Source organism: Colius striatus, chromosome 3 (assembly GCF_028858725.1).
Source record: "Colius striatus isolate bColStr4 chromosome 3, bColStr4.1.hap1, whole genome shotgun sequence".
Taxonomy (NCBI): Eukaryota; Metazoa; Chordata; class Aves; order Coliiformes; family Coliidae; genus Colius; species Colius striatus.
Window position 1 is genome coordinate 48,802,904 of NC_084761.1, and position 23,019 is coordinate 48,825,922.

The window sequence follows — 23,019 nt, forward strand, 5'->3', positions numbered from 1 at the left end:
CCAATGTATTTCAAACTGGTTCCCCACTGCATTAAAGAACGTGAAATATTCATGTGAACATTTGCTAATCCTATACAGTGAAATCTATTTCCCTCTCTACTTTGCATGCAGGCTGCAGCAGCTGAAGGTTGTTCAGCCTTTTCATTATGAAGAAAAGTAAGGATGATTTGTGAAAATACAAGTAATCATAAGGAACAGTACTGAAGGGCTTTTAGAACAAAATCTTGTAAGCTACCTTGTAACCATTCTTTCTCTTTTGTGTGTTAGTTTCTTATATGGTGCTTCTCAGCTCCAAACTGTAAATTTATATTTATGAACATAATTAGAAGTGCAATATAATATGCTTTCATAATACAGAAATAAAAATTTAAGGGCCAGCACACCCATTTTCAGAATATATAGCGCAGGCTCTCTAAAGTCTCTAGTAGGCAGCATCACTCCAAGCAAATTTCAGTTTCTCTGTTCAACCATTACTCTTGATAATGTAATGAGTTACTTTCTCAGCACTGGTGAGTTTTGCATACCCATCCACTCTCTTGTGGCCCAGTATTTCACAAATAATCTCTTTCTTCATCCACCTGAACTGAGATAACTATAGCAGAAAATGGAAAACAAGGAAATCTGATTCCACCAGGGAAAAACATTTGACATTGGGAATTTATTTAAGTCTTTTTATACTCTTTTTATATTCCCTAAGCATTAAATGGAAATGGCATTTACTTGCCACTGAGAGATGCTAATGTTTAAATATTGCTTCAAAGACCCTCAGATAAAAAGAGTTATATATGTGCAAATTGTTATGCTTCTTTCTGCTTTCCTTCAGCTTCAAGATATAATAATACACTGAAAGGCTTAAATTTTGTTACAAAATAAAATTGTACTTGGAAATGTCAGGCCTGCACAGACCAATGATCTGGAAGTCGCCAAAGGCAGTGTATCAGCAGAAGATGTAACGTAGCCTCTCCAGGTCCTGAATACTGCAACAAGATAATTCCCTACCAGAACCAGCTGTGACTATTTCCTCCACGTACCAAGAACTGTAACAAGTATATAAATGATGTCAGAAGGTGTCCCTAAGGGACAGTTTGAATACATTCACCTTTACTTGGAGAGCAGTGACAGCAGGGATAAGGAATGTTTACCTATGAGAGCAGGAGCCACATCACTTGGCAGGTTCTCTGTGTCCAGTAATAATGACACAGCCCATGAAACCCCCCCATGTCTTCAGACTTTTGTAGTCAAGCTTACGTGTGCAATGCTCTGAAGAAGATGACCACACCTTGATTAGTACCTGAGGTCTCTAAGCATTTTTAGAAAGATTATAGGAACTAATGTTACTCCTTTGTTTGCATGGAGACCCTGAACTTTCTGGAGCCAGAGATTTTTAGCAGAGCCAGACTGGACATGGCTAGAATGTTTATGTATTCAGTAATAAATTGCCTGTAATTCTAATTGCAATGTATAAAGCATATATGTGTTTAATTGAAATTAAATTTTTAATTGATCATGTGAACTTTTATATTATCTTTCTGCTAGGTCAACACAAAATTCAGTCAAGTCATTCCAAACACAGAACAGATTCTAAGAATTCAAGCCCTCTCTCCTCTTGCAGTATATGTGAGCAGATAGTGATTCCTCTGAATCCTCCTACCTCATTCTATGGACTAAAGACAAAGGCGTTTGCCTGAATGAAGTATATTCATATGACATAATAGCTCATGCTCACTATGGCAACCACACAAATGAAATTCCATCACAGCGACTGAAATATTTTGTTACATGCTTTTAACATAAACTGTTGGAAACCGAATTGAGGGGATAGATTCAGAATGTTAAGCCATGAGATTAGTCACGTCTCCTCCTAGAAGGCAGACCACAGATATTACACTTTTAAAATGTTTTATATTTCACACACATCCCTATCTAAGAATCAATATTAGATTGAAGAGAAAGTACTGCAAAGCCACAGCATGTACAATTAATTTAGTATTTCTGATCGTAGTAGAAACACAGTAAAAGAAGCATCTCCAGAGAGGTCACTTTTCTAGCCCCCAAAATGGATAAGTATTGGGATAAGCATCTATGCTTTTGGGTACTAATAGGGGTATTTTTACTGAAACATCAAATGTTCTGGTTCATCCCCTTTAGTTTTTCCATCAATGCCCAAGTTCTCTTTTTTCTCTTTAAGAAAAGACTTCTGTAACAGGAAGAGCTGAGTTATATCATCCCTATGTAACAAATTAATCAACTGTTTCCTCATTTTCCTGCTAATGAAGTTCAGCCTATCTCATGAGTGTTTTCCAAAAGACCCAAGAACAAGAAGTATTCAAATGAGAGCAAGAAGTATTTTTAATTCAGTTTCTAGAAAAGTGAATAATCTTATTTCTCCTAGGAAATTAATGCCTATGTATGAAATGAAGTGGCTTGCAAGCACAAAATGTTTTCCCTTCACAGAAAATTAAATTAAAAGAAGGGTCCAGAGCTGATAGACATCTTCCCTTAGGACCTGCTCTTCTTTCCCCAAACCCTTACCTTTGTGAGAAAACATCTCGGTAAGGGCTGCCGTGCTGCAGTGCAATCCCATATCCTCTGTCTGCAACAGTGTTCCCCACCGTGTAAAAAGAGCAGTCTGCGTCATTGATGGCCACGTACTCCAGTACTGCTGCGTCCCACACAAAGGCGTAGTTCCCATATTTCACCTGCAATAAACAGAGGAAAAGCTCAGACTACAGACTATCAAGTCCAAAAGGTCAGTACACTTAAAAATGTGGCAGTTTTGGCATAACCTGTTCATCAAAGAAAGTGGAGTTTGGGTGCCTAAAAAGTGCAGTGTGACTGGTGCCACACAATGGTTTGGCTGAGCACCGCAGTAGAAACGGAAGAAACATGCTGTTGGTGAAACAGTGTTGTTCAGGAAACCTGTACTGTTTTTCTTCAGGGAACAAAGGAAATAGGCTCCCTCCATCGTGCAAAATTCCAAATTCCCCCCAAAGTTTTTTGTTTGAGCTGCAAAAACAATAATTTAGAGGGAAGGTAGGTATTCACATGGGGAGAAGCATGGGAGAGTAGGCACAGCTATCCAGATGGAAGACCACCATTCAAGAAGACCCATGTTTCAGTCATGCTCAGATTGCTGTACACATCACAAATACTCATTTGTCTTTTGGGTTGTGCACATGATTGTGGGCAAAATCACATCTACTAGATTTTTTGGGATTATTTTTCTCAGCATGAAGGGTTTTTGTGTATCTTTGAAGACTTTAATCTGTCAGGATCATGTAAGCAATTTTAACCATTTGGCTACGATAAATCCAAACCAACTCATTATATTGAAAAGCTTTTAAGGTAACATGTTACTACCCATTTGCATTTGAAACAACTCCATATTTTCCTTCAAAATATAGGATGTATAGAAAATTTCAGCATTTATTCAGAATCAAGCTTATCAAAACAAGGAATGTTAGCACATCATTTAGATTAGGCCTTGACAACACAGATTGTGTTTTTAGAGACTGTTCGCACATAAAAGTTACTGAAGCAAGCCACGTTGGCTGCTTCCTCATGAGATGCAGTGCTCAAGGAAGGATTGTATTTGGGACAGTTTCCTTTTAATGAATAATCAATCTGAATGAAACACTGCTGACAAGGAAAGGGAATATTTCCTATTTCAATCTGTAAAGCGTGGTATGAGGAGGATTGTGCAGATTTTGGAGCAGAAAGGGAGCCATATTATCTGAGGACTCTGTGTGACTGGCAGGATAAAGGAAATTCTTTTCAAAATACACACACACACACACAAATGCAGGATGGGATCAGTTTTAATCTTCAGGCTCTGAAAATGGTAAAGAATGGTTTTTTTTTTTTCCTCTCCCAGCGGACGTTTAGGTCTGCCTAAATGACCAAGGAGTAAGGAACAGAAGTGAAGTCACTGTTAACAAACAGTACAACTTGCATGATTGTCTTATAGGCATTGCAACTCACAGAGTTCTTCCTAGCTTGGGTTATTCTGATCTTCCTACATGCACCGCTTGGGTAAGAAACAGATAGTATGACTCAGAAAAAAATCCTTCTTAGGAGCATTTAAAGGGATAATGACTCAGCCTGAAAAAGAATCATGATGTACAGACAGCAAGGGAGGGAAATAGGAGACAAAAGCAGAAGATCAGAAGAGGGGAAATGAAACCTGAATAGGATCAGATGGACTTTCCAAACAAAGGAATTAAGGAGAAGAGGGCTTCAAAAGACAAATAATTTTTACATGCAGTAAGATAACCTTTGAGGTGATGGAGAGAGTTGAGGGTAATGTTTTGACACCCGCTTTTGTCATAATCCACCCTTTCAACATCCTAGTGCATTGAATTCATGTCAGTGCTTGTAAAGAGACTTATCAGCTGCTCAGCTGGTCAGGAAAAATTCTCTTGATTTGTCTACCTTGCTGTAAAACAACTCACAGTGAGAATACATAAAAGTGGTAGAAGCACTTACTGTCAATAATATCTGTGATGAAGTGGTATATATAAGATCCTTAGAAAAGACCTGATAATATCACAGTTCAGGTTCCCACAAAGATACTGTTTTTCATAGATAAGATCACAGTGACCCTCAGTTAAAGTGCACGGGACTGGAAGGAAGTTGAAGAGCCAGAAAGAATCATCCCAGCCATCTACCTTAACACACGATTGTTCCATGCAATAAAATACATCCTTTTTAGCATTTTTTGCCTTATCCATTTACAATTCTAGGGAATTCAAATCCATGGAGCAAACCTAAGCTGCAATTGTCATGGTTGCAATCACTCTCTTTATGGAACTACTCCTCAGCCTAACAGTTTTCATTGCTATTCAATGTATTTATTTTTACTACTTTTTAAAAAACAAAACAAACCAAACCCCACTTTCTTATGTCATTCCTTTAACAGTTCTAAATACTCTCACTTTGGGGCTAAAGCCTTTCAATTATTGATGAAACTTTCTGATACTGAGCTGAGCCGGATATAGCTTTCTTTAATCTTGCAAATCTATCAGTTCAGTCCTCTTGTTAGCAGTGACACTGCTTTTGAACTGTCTCCAGTTCTTATATTTTAGATATGAGAAAAACACCTTGTCTTGCTAAGAAAGAATGAGTTACCTGGCAGCTCAGGAGGCATACCATTCCCATTTTAGTATACTCTTCTTCTGAGATTCATGGTCTAAACTGTCAGCCCGTGGATCTTTCAAGCAGTCTAGGACTGGTTTCAGCCTAAAGATCTAAGAATAAAATTTTGCTAGAGTAACATACATGCTAGAGTATCAGCTGAACACTATTGATATTTTACAGATTTGTACCTACAAATATTGGGTACCTATACTATGAAAAGGGAGAATGATGCTCTGTGTGAAAGGAAAAGGGAATTTTGGAACAAAATGTCAATTAAAAACCTATATCCTTCTCTTTCTCCCTCCTACTATGAGAAGTGCATATTTTGTACCTTTCTGAGAGCTATACTGAAGATGTACACTTTAGGCCTTAAAATGAACAGCAAATTTTCCGGCTCTGCATGGTGAGAAAAAGCTGGGGAGTTTACGATCTGTCAATTATGGGGACTGAATGAAAGCAAAATTTTAGTGGAAAAAGAAACGGTCTTTGTAACACACGTAACTCACCACTCGTGATTCTCCATTTCCACACCATTATATAGACATTTTTTGTTGAGATAATAACATTTCAGGATGGTGGCAATTCTTAATGCTGTTTACACATGACTGTGCAGCCCAGAATCACCGGGGAAGCATTCAGCAGCAACCCTGGCTTTCTGGTCTGTCAGGACATGGAGAAATGACACCGAAATCTCTTTCCCTGTGGCATCCTGCCTGTCAGTATGGCAATAGCTAAAAAGATTTTTGGAGTATCTGATGACTATATCACCATAGGAAATAAAAAAAGAAAAAAAATACAGACAAAATTGAACCCGTTAGTTGCTCACCAGAGTATTTTGGACTCGAGGGCTACTCTGGTTGTTAAGTGAAACCAAAAGGTATGGTACCAGACAGAAGTGCTTGACTTGACTTCATGGTTCTGTGAGCAATTCTGAGGAGTTACTGTAAAAGGAGCTGTTACACAGAATAGAGAGCACCAGCGCGTAGATGGTAAAATTATTTCTGTAAGGCTGTTATATTTCTATTTTCTATCACTGTACATTTACAAGGTTTTTACTTGCTGAAGCCCTGCTTGTGGATATTAGTTAAAATTTATCTTTGATGATTCCACTGAAAATCAGTTGATTTATGCAAGGAAAGCATTTAAAGCCATTACACTGTTGCATATACATGTTTCATGCCAATGTGGATGTGGGTAGTATTTCTTCTTAGAGCTAATCTGTTCATGCAGAGTATGCTGAATAATGTATTTGTGAACAACTTCAGCATTCTAAAAACACATTTCTAGGTCTAGAAAATGATAAATTTCAGGAAAAAAATGCAAATAAATAACAATTCAATTTTTCATATTTGAATTCCTGGACAATGTATTTTAAATTCCTCTTTAAGAGAAATACAAAAAATCCTCACTCATGAAAGGAAAAAAAGTACACAATAGCATGTAGATTAAACAGAACTGAAAGTTATTTTTCTTGCAGACCTCTTTTAAATACATAAAATGTGTTATCTGTTCTAAAAACAACACAAGGCTAGGGAAACCTTACATTTCAACCAATTAAAATGATAATAATTTCATGGAAGACAGCATGAAAATTATTAACCAATGCTGCTAAAGTCTCTGAATACTCTGTGCCTACACCTCAGTGGCATAGTGGTGTGCCTTTTCTACTCATTTTCATCACAAGTCAGGCACCATCCTTTCCTTTCAACTGCTGTACACCTCTCCCTGCCTACGAAAATTGTCAGTTGTTTTAGCCAAGAACACATGAACAGAAACAGACTCCCCTTCAACAGCATTGCAGTTATGACTACAGCTCTGTCCTAAAACCAACCAAGGGCACTGAGTGATCACCTGCTCCATACAGTGATTTGAGTGTCATGTTCTCTAGTATGGACCATTCCACTGCACTGACTATGCAGGGTAAGAACATCACCCGATGTTACTAGCCCTGTGCTGGTCAGTGTGGACCTGAGACACTTGCACGTATAAGTACAGAAATTCAATTTTTGATATATCTTTGCATATTCAGCAAACATACAGTAGCTGCAGCCTGCAGAGGGCTGTGCTCCAGTTTACAAAACAGCCTTGCCAAGACTGCTATTATGTGAGGAATGAAGAAAAGGGAACAAAATTGAATGAACATTTGCAAATATATGAGTGAGAGCTAATATACATAATGTGGATATTGTACTCCGAAATGGGAAAAGGAAAGATAAAAAAATTGTGGTGGAAGCTTAAATCAAGATTTTTGTGTTGTCAGATGTTGCCAAACAGCTTGATGGCATTCACAAAAGAGCATTCAGCAGAAAGGAATGGAAACACATTGAAGTCCATAATCCTCTTGCAAGAGGCCAATGAAGTTGCTGTTTATCAGACTGAAGCAAAAGTCAGGTCTTCTGCCTTCAGATAAATTCTCATTTGCTAATTTGATTTCCTCCAAGGGCGCAGGTTTTAAGTATTCGTTTTGTTCAGAAAGGGCACAACTCTGGCTAACTTCTGTTTAAATATCAGTAAAATCTTATATTTCAGATTCGTTGAATAAAATCTACTAATTTGCAGTTCTCTCAAAACTAAACTTTCTGTATTTTGAAGCTGCTTACCCCACACTCCCTTGCAGGCCAATATGTGTGATCTGCATAACTTAAGAGTGAAATGCAGTCATGCAATCGGGGAGGCAGAATATGAATCTGACTGACAGCTATCTGTGGTGCATGACAGGAGTTGGATTCCCACGGTAGTGTTAGAGCATAGAATAAAAATTCCAGTATAAACATGAAAACTCTATTCAGTCATCAAGGCAAGCAGTTAACAATAATAATAATAATAATAATAATAATAATCCTTTAGGATGGCATTTTGGAGGGTCTATATAAAGCTATTTAAATTCAAAGGTCACTAGTTGACAAACATTGAAACTTATTATTCATACTTATTCAAACAGAGAAGTGCAGAATCATTTATAAAAAAGTTATAGAGCTAGTGCCCGGGAGTGAAGAGCAGCAGGAAATGAAACACCAGGGAGCTCAGGAGAAGAAAGGAGAGGTTAGAAATTCCAGCCTCATCTCCTCTTCAGTATGAAGTTTATCTTTCATTACACTGTAATATCAGCTTCAATGGTATGTCTATTTGCTCCAGAGAAAACTTCATCAGGGAAAGCATTAATTCCTCATATGCAACCTGCCACCGGCTTCCTTAGAAATGTCTCATCATCACATGTTCACTTGTTACACTGGGTAGACCTTGAATAATTCATCTGGAATTAGATGAATTACTCAGGTATGAGAGCTCTGTAATGAGAGGGTACCTTTATGTTAGAATTTTTCCAGTGCTCAGTGCATTCACATTCTGCCATTGTAATTAAACGCCTCTTTTAAGTTACAAGAAAGAAAATAACAAGCAGAGCAAAACAGAGCAGAGGCCAATCAAAGGTACAATTTGTGAGGGTGGTGGGAGAACAGAGCCAGCTGCTTCTGCAGGTAATCACAGCAAAGCACTAAAAAGGCAGCACATCATGGTGATTGCTGACATGCAGCTGAACCACAGGTTCATTACAGCTAATATTCATTTCAGATGGAAGAAAAACAAGAGAAAAAACAACAGGAAAAAATATCAAAGCAAACCTTTGAAAAGTAAGAAACTAATTTTTTGTTATGTCAGCTTTTCATTTATTTTATGAAAACTAAGTGCTGTAGAGAGTAATGGAGACTATTTTAAGGGTATCAGCAGTGAAGGTCATATACAGAAATTATATAAAAGCACTTCAAGTTCCTCAAAAACTGTAGGTCTGTTGTAGCAAAGTGGCAGTCTCAATAATGAGGCAAACAAACTACTAAAGTGACTCCCCCCTTCTGACATATTTGTGGTTTTTTTTGGCAGCTAAGTTCCAATAAAAGAACATTTAAATCAGGAAATGTACACAGATCAATCCTCTTAATTTGGGTGCAAAAGTAAAATTTTGTGGACAAAAGTATCATGAAGAAGAAGCAGGTGAATTTAGAAAGAAGCAGCATCCCTTAAATCAATTCAGCATGGCACTACTGAAGAGTTCTTGTTCTCATTCTTTAGAATAGAAGCAGAGTCAATCTAACTGCAATTCTTGGGCTGCATTCCTTATTCAAAAAAACCACTTATTGAATAGCAACTGCAAGGATAGAAAAATCATCAAAAGTCAAAAAACTACTCATCAAAACCATTCATCATCTTAAAAAAGAACTTTAATGACAAGAAAATTCCTTGCAAAATGATACTGAAAAATCCTCCAGTAAAAGCTCATTTGAAACAATACCATTTCATTTTAGAAACTTATTTTAAAGCTAATTACTTTCAGGCTTTTTGTATTCCTTGTACAAGGGCTCTGACCACTTCTATAGTGGTAATAGGATTCAGGATACAGGATCAGGTAATAGGATCCAACTACTCACGTAATTAACTATCTTTTTTTGGGCCATTTTATCTGTCTTTTTTTTGACAACCATGTCCTGCCCAGGTTTGGATGCAACGAGCTTGGCACTGCAAATCTAGACACAGTATCTTGGAACTCCAAAATAAATGCTTCCTAGATCTCCTTCTTTCCCCTTCTGAAATTACATTGTACAATAATTTTACATGCTTCCCCTCATTTTGGTACCCTGCAGGAGCGAGAAGCACTAACTGCTGGCAACCTGCACTGCATCTCACAAGCTTGGGCTGGGGCATGAAGGAACAGTTTCGGATTATAAAGCTCGGTGCTTCCACATCAGTTTGCATACATATAGACTTTGGTGGTCTTGAAAGTTACTTCTTCATCTGGAAAACCTGCATGAAACCATCAATCATCCTCTCTAGCAGTGAATCTTCCCCTTAAGCACAGCAGTTTACATGGCTGAGAAAAGGAGCAGACTGAGATTTGCCCCAACCTCTCAAACCTTCCATCTTTCAGTGATCCCTAGCAATCCCTTTCACTGAGAGTTCAGTAAGGGCTGTCATGAGGTGTCTCTAACTAAAGCATTTCTTTCAGGCTGCCAGTTCAGGCATCAGACTGATGCCATGGGCAGTTTCCAGAAAAGTGCTCCAGAAAAGTTCCACAGATAAATTTCTGCCCTGCAGTATTTCCAGGTAAGCAGCTGATTTAAGCCTGAACAGGTTTTCTGCAAGCAGTTCAGTCCCTTCTCACCAGATGGTCGATGCTGCACAGATAAATGTCCCTGTATCACCAAGTCAGTGCACTAAGAGCTGTTATTGCTCTAATAGTGCTACCACATCACCTCTTGTCACCAGTGTATTCTTTCCTTAGAGTTTCAATAACTCTAATATTCCAGAGGATGAATCCCTAATGACAACTCACTCTGGTTTACTTGATCTATGTTTGTAGACATCTAAAAAAATCCCTAAACTTCTATAAATAGAATCATCAATACAATAAGCAATTGCATTTCCTGCTTTACTCTAGATTTCCCATAAATCATGGAAATTTATGTCTCCTTACATTTTGCCCAAGCCTCCAGGATTCAAACTTGGACAAAATATGCTGTGAATACTCATGATATCATAAACAAGATTAGCAGTTTTTTGGCAAATATACAATGTGATTAGTCAGTCTATCTTACCTATTTTCTTAACTTGAGTTTAATGTGTAAACCCTGTGTCACTGTTGTTCTTTTGAAAAATATAATACAATTGGGTTAAATTCAAACACTTGTTCTAGTCCTTCTACCAGATTAATAAAAGTGCCAAGGCATCTTTAAGCTGAGTAATGAGGAAAGTGTAATTAAAATATTTATGGAATGGAAAAAACGATGGTGCAGGGTTTTTTTAATTTTTATTTTAATCATGGTGATACAATGCAATCAGCTGATGTGCCTTCTTAAAATGGAGTACCATTTCACCTAGAATTAGGAATATCAGTTGTGATTTTCTCAAGTTACACAGTGCACTTGCAAATCAGGTACTTGTGCATGCAGCATGGACAGCTAAGTGCCCAGCTAATCATGGATGTCAAGTAAATATCTTACTCGAATGAATGAAATTATTTCATTAGCTAGCACCAAACAACAAGGAAGGAAAATGGAAAACACAAGCTATAGCATCTTAAACCCATCAATCTGACATTCTAGCAATTCATCCAAAGTGCAGCAGTTATCACCTGGCATCTGTGCTCACATGGCTTGAAAAATGCCATTACCTTGTTAGGAAATGTAATCTCACTCTGTGTCATTTATCTTCCTGAAAAACAAATTGGACCTTGACTATAAGAAGAATGAATATCTAAACTGATGGTTAATTTTTAGCTACATTTATATCATAAAGTAACTTAAAAATAACTTCTGTTCTACAGAACTATGCCATGAGAGGGACAGTATGTTGGATGCATGTATACTAAATGCAGGGAAGAACTACATTTTTTCAGTGGCTTTGGACGAAGTAGCCACAGTACTTCACTGCACCTGGAAACATGCCAGGTGCCAGCACAGTGGTAAGGGTATAGAAAAGGCCTTAACTGACTGACAAAGCAAAAAAAAAAAAAATTACTTGCCTAGTTCTATTGTAATGGCATGCTCCTTGTTCCTTCAATATGGATTTTGAAAAGGAAAACAGTGAAGATATTTTTCTTCATTTGTTTAGGGAGATACTAAAAGATGCTACACAGCTTCTCACAAATTCGCAGTATATGCCTGACCAAGTGTTCAGGAAAAAGAGCTGTGTGCCTGCATCTGTACACACAGCCCACACCAATAGCTATGCAGCTGTGCTGTGCTCTGTGTGTAGAAACATCTTTCTCTGTTAAGTTATATTGAAACATCATATGCAATGCAACTGCACACATGCGGGATCTTCTTCTGAATATATGATCCCTTCAGACACAAATGGAAAGCATATTTCCTATTGATGAACATCTACATCAAGTCCAATGTAGTAAATTTGTTGCTTTATAAGTCATGTTAAATTTTAGAAAAAGTTTCATTCACAAGAGTATACAAGAAAATCAGAGGAAAAACAATGCCAGGAAAATCTATCCAATTTTATCTTATGTATGACATATCTATGAAAGCCTATTTTCTTGTAGCTGAAGAAGATAAAACCACAACAATATTTTTGCTTGTCTCTTTTGACTTCTTTTTAGCTGTGTTTATAATTTTGGTCATATTTCAAATAATTTAGAGCCCAATAATGCAAATTCAATGAGAATCTAAGGCTCGGTATAGGCGTCTACGCTTGGCAGCTATTGAATAAGTAACGGCTCAATGGACTTACTCTGTATCTACATGGGGCCCACACTCAGAAGAGAGGCCTAGCAGTGTTTGAACGGAATGAACAGAGATAAAACATAGACCTGTAAGGGCATAAAATACTGCAAGAGCATAATACAAATTTTAAAAAAGCTACATATTGAATATAATACAAGAAAGATAAAATCAAAACTGTAGTCACATAACATACATAAAACTTCTCATGTGGTGTTAGAAACACCTCATAGCTTACAAATTTTAAAGAGCAGTTGTCACTAAAACATACTGAAACTGTATAGAATGTGTGCAATATAAATCATGAAAGGATACCATACAAACTGAGACACTATCTGTCAAAAGGCATACCACATAAAACTCTATGAGGACTGAAGAAACTCCATCAGGATGAGGAGTACTATTTGAAAAAAAATAAAATCAAACCTTCTATGAGTTTCTCTGTTATTTGGATGTAATTTCTCTTCGTTCAGCAAGGAATGGATCTGGATATTACAAAATGCTGTCTAAAGTAATTCTTGCTCTTATGAGATTTTTCCCTCCACATTACTCTGTTCATGAGGTCTGGAACAGGCAAGTCAGATTCCAAGCTGGTTAATGCAAATACAAACAGAGACAAAGTCTGCCACTGACTGTTTTCAATGGATGCCAGTTTTGAACTAAAGACTTTTCATGTTGGACGTGAGGGGTAATCGACTCAGCACAACTATAGCATGGGTAAAAATGCTTAATTTAATAATAGCATCATTTGGAAAGATGAAGGAATGAAGGAGTTTTGCAAACATTCATTAACTGATGTTGAAATTTTCCTTTTGTGAGAAATTTTTCCCACCTCTGTTTCTTACATCTGCACAATCTGTTTCTATATTATTATATGTTGCCTCCAGATTATGCTGCAAACTGCAACATTGGAAATCCAAGAGAGATTCACGTAACAACTTGTGTGTGTAAATACGAGACCTGAACAAATCTTTAGCACTTGAGGCCAAAATTTTGATTCTGAAGATATTGTTTCTTATAAACATCTAATTTTTTTCATGACATATTCTGCTTTTGAGCAAGCAGTATCTGTGTGCCTCTCCTCTATGAGCAGACCGATGTCCTCTCTCATATCTATGCTCAACAAAGATCTATGAATGAGCTGACAAGGTACCAGTGCCTATTGAGAGGCCCAGTCCAGCAGCCTCCCCAGTGCATACTTGAAGTGTCACATAAAGCACAACCATGCTCAGAACTCCTGCCATGCGTGAAACAAAATTTAGTGGTTTTCAAATTTGTATTTGTCACCTTCTTCCAACCATCTGCAATGTAGGAAAATAGCTCACACTGTTTCTTCATGCTGCAGGACACAAATTATTTTTTTCAGTGTCTCCCAGAGGTCACAAATTCAGACTGTTTTGGGCCAAAGTGTGTTGCAGTACCTTGGATCAGTCACAAGAAAGATGTCTTGGCCATCCATCTCTAATACAAAGGAATACTCAGGAACTGCAGCCAGCACTTAGTGGAAGATTGATGAGAAATTCTGAGGTTTCTTGAAAATTTGTGTCACAGTTAGGGACAAGGCTCACTAATGAAAAGATGCCATGTCCTAGATTTGTTTATTCACAGGTTGAGAATTCTTGCTAGAAAGGTATATGTGCTGCTTTTGACTGGGATAGAGATAATGTTCTTCACAGTAGCTAGTATGGGGCTATGTTGGTTTTGATTTGTGCTGGAAACAGCATTGATAACACAGCAATGTTTTCATTACTGCCAATCACCACTTACACAGAGTCAATGTCTTTTCTGCTCCTCAGCCTACCCCACCAGTGTGTGGGCTGGGGGTGCACAAGAAGCTGGGAGGGGACACAGCTGGGACAGCTGACTCCTACTGACCAAAGGGATATTCTACACCATATGGTGTCATGCTCAGCCATGAAAAGTTGAGGGAAGAGGAAGAAGCTGGAGACACTCGGAGAGATGGTGTTTGTCTCTCCAAGTACCTGTTATGTATGATGGAGCCCTCCTTCCTTGGGGATGGCTCAACACCTGCCTGATGATGGGAAGCACTGAATCAGTTCCTTGTTTTGCTTTCTTGCATCTGTGGCTTTTGCTTTATTATCAAACTGTCTTTATGTCATACCACAAGTTTTCTTACTTTCACCTTTCTGATTCTCTCCCTCTTCCCTTGAGGGTAGTAGTGAGTAAGCAGTTGTGTGGTGCTTAGTCTCTGCTAGGGATTAAACCATGACAGTATTACAAGGAAATCCTGTACTGAGGTCAGTGACAAAACAATCAAAGCTTCTGCTCTTTGATTGATGTTATGACCAGAAATCCTTGGTACTTACAGACTTATATAATACAGCTGCTTATCTACTGTTTTTTTTCATTATAGATGCATTGTATTTTCCACTCATCATGAAACAGATCTTGGTATTTATATCCCTCCCTGTTAGATTCAGCAGGGAATGGGGTCTGTTTCATTTGATTAACTTGCCATTCTGCAAACAGCCATAAAAAACCAATCAGCCCCCATGCAGTAGGAAAGCTTTAGAGCCAAGAATGGTAAACAACCCTCACCTGCCTTTGTGATCCAAATGAGGGAGTAGTACAGTCTATCCTGATTGGGTGTTTTATGCAAACTGATAGAAGAATGAAATGTAATTACAGCCTGGTTAAAATGCTTCTTAAAATACTCCACATGCACTTTAATCCTCTCCTCCCATACCTTGGCTATTAAAAAGAAACTGATTTATTGTAGCCACAATTTCAAACTGGACAACTCTCTCACTTAATTCAAATACAGAGAGACATAAACTGCTTGCAATTTAATGAAAGAGAATAAAATGGTGGAAAAATTACAGTTGTCATTACTCTTCAACCTACAGAAAGATTCTGCTTATTTAACAGAAGAATCATAGAATGCTAGGAGGTGAAAGGGACCTCTAGAGATCTAGAGTCCAACTCTTCTGCTAAAGTAGGACCACCTAGATCAGGTCATACAGGAACACATCCAGGTGGGTTTTGAAAAACTCCAGAGAAGGAGACTTGTCATGGTTTGACATGGAGCCATTCCTCGTAATGAGAAAGGGGCTGTAAAGATGGCTTCTGTAAGAAGTTGCTCAAAACTCTCCTCAGCTCTGAGCCAGACCCACTTCTGGGGCTGAGCCAATTAGGTGCTTCCACGATCACTTTTTAAAAAAGAAGAAGGTGGAAGAGGAAGGTTCTTCCTGTTCCTTCTTGTTCTGTTCTTTCCTTCTTTTCTGGCTGGTCATGGTGCAAGGAGTTGGAAGAGAGAGAGAAACGACCATGCAGAACCCAGGGTCAGTGAGGGAAGAGAGGAGGAGGTGTGCTGAAGCAGAGACTCCCCTGCATCATGTGGAGAGGACTAGTGAAGCGGTGATTTGTTTGCACTTTGTAAAAAACCCTGCATCGGGGCAGTGACTATGCCTGGAGGAGGACGTATCCTGTGTGAGGGACTCTGCATCGGCAGAAGCTGGGAAGAACCCACAACAGAGAATTTCCTTAAGGACTATGTCCTGAGAGAGGGACCCTGTATTGGAGCAGGGGAAGAATGCAAGGAGTCGTCCTCATCTGAGAAGAGAGAAGCGGCAGAGACCATCTGTGAGAGACTGACCACATTCCCCATTCCCTGCCTACCTAAGCCATTGAAGGGGGAGGAGGTAGAGATATTGGGAGCAGTGAGCTGAGCCTGGGAAGAAAGGAGGGATGGGGGAGGGAGATCTTAAAGTACTGGTAGTAATTTTTTCATCATCCTGCTATGTTTTCACTTTTTGTTCTGTTTCTTGTAGGTAATGACCCTTCCCTTCTCTTGTCCCAGTCCACAACAACCTTAGTTATCTATTTTTCCTCCCGTCTCACTGGGGCCTCAGCCATCCTAAGGAGGGTGGGGGTGGATGGGGCAAGAGACTGCCCCATCCAAGAGACCAAGCAAGAGACTGTTGTGGTGCTTCATTGCTGGCTGGGCAAAACCACAACAGTGTGGAGTCTTCACACCCTCCCTGGGCAGCCTGTGCCAGGGCTCCCTCATCCTCACAGTAAAGTAATTTTTCCACGAGATTAAGTGGAACTTTTTGAGTTCCATTTTTTGTCCATTACCCCTAGTCCTGTCACCTGAGACAACAGGAAAAAGTGCCACCTCATCCTCCTGATGTACACCTTTTAAATGCTTGTAAGTGTTCATAAGATCCTCCCTGAGTCTTCTCCAGACTGAACAGCGAAGTTCCCACAGCCTTTCCTCATAGGATAGATGCTCCAGATCATCTTGGTGGCCCTGTGCTGGACTCTCTCTAGAAGTTCCCTGTCCCTCTTGAGCTGGGGAGGCCAAAACTGAACACAGTACTCCACGTGAAGCCTCACCAGGGCAGAGTAGAGGTCAATCCCCAGTCTGTACTGGTGCATGGGGTTGTTCCTCACCAGGTGCAGGATTCTGCGTTAGCCCTTGTTGAACCTCATGAGGTTCCTCTCTGCCCAACTCTCAAGGTGGAATTTTATCATTATTTTTAGTTGACATACTTTGAGAGAGCCAGCTTACCTAGCTGGCATACCTTCCTCAATGCCTTGCTGTTACTTGTGAATTTTTAATTTGATGGCTGGAAAATTCACACCATCTACATTTCTTTCCAAGAAAAGCACTCAGAAACATCTCAGTGGAAGCTTGAGTCAAGTCAGAAAAAGATAGTAGCAGAAGGCATTGTAATATATGGTATAGAAAAAGAACATTATTTTGTTTGGTTTTGTAAGGATTTTGTTGCTTATGAAAGGTGCCAGACTAATGCCAGAGAATGAAAGATTTTTTACCATTTTCATTTATCACTACCTAAGCAAATATGCCACTGACACAGGCTAATTTTGCAAGTCTGAGTAACAGGAGAGAGAAAACTATTTTTCTACATCCATCTGATCTTTTCTACTCAGCTGGGACTGCCAAGTTGGTGACTATGATCATGCAAAGCCTGCAGGAGCTGAAAATATTGTTTAGGTAATGTTTAGAAAAGCTCCTCTGCACATCCACAAAGGAGCTCAGAGACACAATGTCAGGAGGAAAAGCCCAAACAATGCCCTGTTGGGCTACTACCTGGTCCACCCCAGAAGCTATCCACAGGCCGTATGCACAGCCATGATGCACGTGCAGAGTCACATTTTAGTTCAAAGCACTCCTCTCCGAGATTCCTGAGTCCCACACGTATATCAGGAAGAAAGCTTTTGAAACTTCTGGTTGAATGGAATTTGAAATTTCTTGAAATATTTAGTGAGAATTGAAGAAGTGTGTTTTAATTTCATATCACTCCAGACGAGTTAAGTGAATAGGGTTAGAGTGCAAAGCACCAGCAAGAGCCAATGAACATATCCTGACACCAGACCTTAGTGCAGCCTGACAGCCTCTGCACTGTAGATGTTCTAATTGCCCTTTAAAGAAATAACTCCTTATATCTCAAGGTCATTAATTTCTTGGTATGAGTGTGGCTTAAGCCCACAAAAGTTAATCGTATGTTCTGGCACTCTGCTGTGTAGTTGATTTTGTGTAACAGCTATTTAGTTTGAACCACCAGATCTGGAGCTTCAAATTGATCCTTCTCCTCCTTTCTCCCTCCTCAAACACAGCATAAACTTGTTTTTTCCTCAAAACATTTTGGGTTCAATAAGTTGATATATTCCAACAAAATGCAGTTTTATTAGAATATTTCCCACTATGTATAACCAGATGACTGAGGACAATGTCAAACAGAAGCAAATGTCTGCACAGTCTCCAGTTTCCCGGACCAGAAGTTTTCAGACCCAGTCTTGAAGATTTCTCTGGCTCTACATCTTGTACTTGCATTTAAATGCACATAGATATTTAGAAGAACAGAACTGAAGTATGTAAATATAAATACCATTTTTGGGGGTTCCTCTATTGCATTTGAAAAATTAACCTTTTCTGTGCTTTATGTCTCTAAATGAAATCTGAAATCACATTGGACTTTCTCCTCTCTCCTGTTTTGAGACTAAAATGATTTTGTGATTCTGTGATATGTTTTAATCAAAGCTTCTGATATTTGGCACTTATATAAATTAGGCACTAGAAAGGTTGATTTTCTTAGTATTCTGTCTGTGCTTTTTAGTTTACCATTTAATCTTCTTACACCATCCTTATTACCTCACTAGCATTTAATTGCCTACAAATATGCTTATTATTGTATTGATTATTTAAGGATGATAGTCTAAAAATTTTCAGCAGCTGTGAGCTATCCTTGAGCTCTCTCTTTTTGCTTTCATATTGCCTATTCCTATACAGCTGTAAGACTATCAGATAGTAAGGGACATGTGTGACTACGCAGAGAGCTGACAAATGGCAAGAATAAAGTCTCAGAGAACTAGGAGAAAGTTGAAGTAGCTGGCATCCAGACAGAAAGGACGTAGGGTCAAAAAGTAGAAAAATGAAAAAGAGGGAGAGAACAAAGTGAAGAGATAATTCAGAAGAAAAGAATGAGCCTAGGCTGCTGGAGCTGCGTAGGAGTATGTGTAGTCCCCAGACACCCTCGGCATGGTGGTGTTATTTATCTTCATGAACCTGAAAATGCTACAGAACCTCTGTAGGAAAAGCTCTAAGTTAATAGAGATAAAATAGAGAAATAAGAGCTCACAGGACCAGAGTAATAGATGCCTAATACCTTTTATGTCCCCTGTAGCCAAACAAGAGTGTTTCAAATGCCAAGCTTTTCTTCTCTGTCATGCACTTTATAAAATTTTTCCTTCTTAGGACAATGAGAATCCAAAATGAGAAATCAGAGCAGAGACATATTTCTCTGATATGGAAAGGGATGTGAGTCGCAAAGAGTGTTCAGTGAGGGTGCTGTGGCTTCACTACTGCCTTTGCATGAGTGAGTTAACAAAAGCTGGGGAAGGATAGGAGGTGCCAACAAAGTGGAGACATGATCCAAATTTCTACTTCTCTGAGAGGCTGCAATTTTTGACAGACCTTTTCCACTGATGGGTTTGAAAAGGGATATGGAACTGGATCTGAGCACAAAAGAAAACATATGGTTGTTAAGCTGCACAAATTCAAATCCTCACTCTCCCATAGGAAAGCAGCTACAAGAAGTTACCTGAAAAACCAACAAAAAGTACTTCAAGAAGGATATTTTACTCATCTCAAGTTTTGCTTCCCCACAGGTTGCACAGAAATGGCCTGCATCTGATGTGACCAGACTAGGAAACCAAATTTGCAGGACTTTGCAACTTGCATGAGGAGTCTCGTCTATTTAATAAAGAACAATTTTGGAGGCCTAAAGTATTACAGGACTTGTTATGTCATGTTCATTTCAGTTCTTGCTAAATCAAAATAAATGACCAATTGTCAAAGTGGAATGACATGTAAGCAGCATACCTAGTTTCTGAAGACACCAAGCAGTCACCTCACACCAATAAAAGGTGACATAATGTATGTGCTACTCAAGGCTCCAAAGGGAACATCCCTCCACAAGCTGCTGATGCACATGGGGAGGTTCACATATCTGCTTGCATCCCAGCACAACTTGCTCAGCCCTCTACAGTTCTTGGCCGTTTAAAGCTGTTGGTCATACTCTCTTTTGGTGAGGCAATGGCATAGATGGAATAGTGTAGGAAGGCAGTACAAAGGATTTTAGCAACCGCATTAGAAGTAGATTTATGGGTTGGAAAAAACAGCAATATTTTATTATCTAGCAAATGTTTCCTTGTACTGCTTTTTCATTATATATACTCACCACACTTTCACTGTAAGATGCCACGTCAGGACCAACATCACTCTGTGCCCAACGACAACTGATACTCTACAAAACTGACCCTTCACTACCTTTCTGCCCCAAACAATCTTCCTCTCTCAAACCCTTCCTGGTCTTTGCAGCTCATAAACCGAAGGGGGAACATGTTCTTGTTTTGAGTTTAATTGAGAGAGTAACTTGCAGCAGAACTTCCATTTTGCTGCAAATATATCTGTAAAAACGTCTCCTGTTTTGCACTGTAGTAAAGCCTGTATTTTACTCATGAGATGGTTTGTAACAGCACCCATGAGAGCTGTTTCTCTTTCCACTTCTCCTGTGCTAATGCATAATGAATGCACTCATCACATAGTAAATACTCAGAAACTGGTTTTTATGGAACATGACAATAACATTGCTTGGTTAGACCCAAATATGCATGATTTAAGCTACTCGTTTGGAAGGGTGGTGGGTTCAGCATCCTATTCTGTTTATATCACCCTTTCTAACAGGTGCCTCCCTAATACTGAGTGTGGCCAGCTGAGAAAACTTCAGTGACAAATGAGAGCAAAAAAAATTTCCTTCCATCATTATCCTGACATAGTCATGCTCAGCTTTTACAGTCATTAACTGAAAATGCACTTGATTTTTGTTAAATTATTTCCTAATTTTCAGTTTTATTATTCCCCACTCCCTTCCAAAATTTCCCATCCCCTAAAAGTCTCAGATTCAGGAAGGAGCTTGGAATTTGAACAATTAATCACTTGCCACTGCAAATGCAAGCAGAACTCATGCTGCTTAATTATTCAGAAATTTAAAGTCTCTCATATATAGAGCTCAGAATTCTGGTAGTCAGATGTGATGTGGCTAGAGAAATAAATGAGGATACATACTACTCTGGCAGCAATTCCCGAAGTTGGACACTACCAGAAAAAGGTACAAAGAGATACAAGGGGATAAAATAAGCACCGACAGCTACAAACTCGTCATACAGGTAGCCATGAGCAGTTACTCTGCATGTTGTGGCCTAGCTACACTCACTAGTTAGAGCATGATGTTGCAGTCCTACCTTCCCCACCTATTAGAAATACCCGAAGTTCTCCAGAAATAAACAACAAAAATGGAAAGCTCCTATTTCTTATCTCTACAGGTAGAGATCTAGGGCTATTTAACACAAAGTTAATTCTACTTTCTTTGTGTACATGAGGATTATTTTAGATCAAATGCCTGTCAAGGCACCATGTGCTTTATAGTGGCACTTCTACAGAGCTGGTCTCCTGTCATCAGGACAGGAATGCACTTCAGGTGTTTCTCTCATGGCACCATCCTAATTAGTCTACTTCTACATGAGAGAAACCCCAAGTGAAGTCACTTGACAAAGCAATCAATATGCTTCTTTGGACTGTTTTACCATGTAAAAAGATGACTACAGACTTAGAAACAGGCTAAGGCATGAAGTACTTAGCTTTGTATTTGTCCGTCAGGATGAAAAGGGTGGGGAACCCCCCACTCCATGCCCCACCCTTCAAAGGATTGTCAGCCATCTTTTTCCATCTGAAAAGTCTGGATTCAGCTCTCTGTAGAATGCAATTCTACAGGATTCAATCAAAATTACTTCCTCGGGATGTATTTTGCTATTTCTTATTTTTATTGTCATTTCTAGTCAAGGAATATGATCATATTTTGATAGGTACTGTACAAAATAAGCGGCCAAGAAAAGTAGACTCCCAGCTTAGGTACTCCCCATCCTTCTCTAGAGAAGGAAATTATTTGTCTGCCATAGATAGGAAAGAAACATGCGCACCTAATTTGGGCACCCAAGGTAACACAAGTATAGTTGTAGCTATGACAGTTTCAGCATCTAAATGAAGCAAGGTTTTGAGAGATAATTACTTTTGAATAGAAGAAGGTATATATCTGGGGGGATCTCTAAATAACCAAGCTTTCAGGCAAACAAACCTTCTCTGTAAACAAGTGGAAAACTTCAAGATTAGAAAACTGTCTGTGAGATTAATGCAATTATGTTAATCAGTGAGACAATTCAAGACAAATACGTAGCTGGTGACACAGAAGCTGGAGAAAATGAGAGATAATAAAGACTGATTGCTCAATAAAATATATTCTTTTCCCTTTTCTTTCTATATCGTATCAGACTGCTAACAAACTTCAGCTCCCATACTCATCTTATGAAGTTAGGCTGCAGATCTTAGCGGATGAAGGCTGAGATGTCAGACACAGAGGTATTTTTTTCTGACAAATAGCCTGCACCTGACAATGATCATGTTCATTAACTTAGTTAATACAGAGGTAGAGTAGTTCTTTGCTTTCCCCCACATCACATTTATGGTTGTATTTAGACAACTATGGTGTGAGTTTCTCTCTCCCCCCTTATTTGACAGCTATAAAATAAGCCAAATGAAGGAAAAGAGTATAGAGATACCTTGCTGCTCAGTTGATGAGTAGTGATTGTAGTACACCAGAGACCTAGTTGTTAAGGTTTTTGTTAGTGTAATAACAATGGAGTGTTCAGGTGTTTCAAGACAAGACAAGGCTATCGTCTTGAGGAAAAACTTCATATCTTACAGAAGAGTCCTTGGAGAAAACATAAAGATGCTTGCTTGAAAAAAGAGTTGCACTGGAAGTTCACACAAATGATTTCCAATTCAGAAAATGAGAAAGCTAAAGGGAGAGTCAGAATCAACCATCAAAGGCCTTGAAGCTCAAGACAACTTTTTTTTTTTTACCCCCAAGAGCATATTTGATAGCACTAAATGTGTAAAGAGTCCTTTATAAAGGCCCCAGAAACAATACTGAAAACTACTGAAGTGATGGACTGGGGTTTATATGGATAAATCATAAACATTCTTTGGAAGGTAAAAGCTTAAGTAATAGAAAGCCTCAGGAAAGAAAATGAAGATGATGAAGTCAGCTATTGTAGGTTG

At 38.8% G+C, this 23,019-nt stretch overlaps 1 protein-coding gene across 2 annotated transcripts in view; it reads right to left on the reverse strand.

Moving 5' to 3' along the window:
- Nucleotides 1-23,019, reverse strand: part of GRID2 (glutamate ionotropic receptor delta type subunit 2) — a 737,077-nt gene that overhangs the window by 73,174 nt on the left and 640,884 nt on the right. For both annotated transcript variants that reach the window (XM_061992861.1, XM_061992860.1), the window contains one exon: nt 2,533-2,699. In XM_061992861.1, the coding sequence (XP_061848845.1) occupies nt 2,533-2,699 (167 nt within the window). The remainder of the gene's footprint in view (nt 1-2,532; nt 2,700-23,019) is intronic.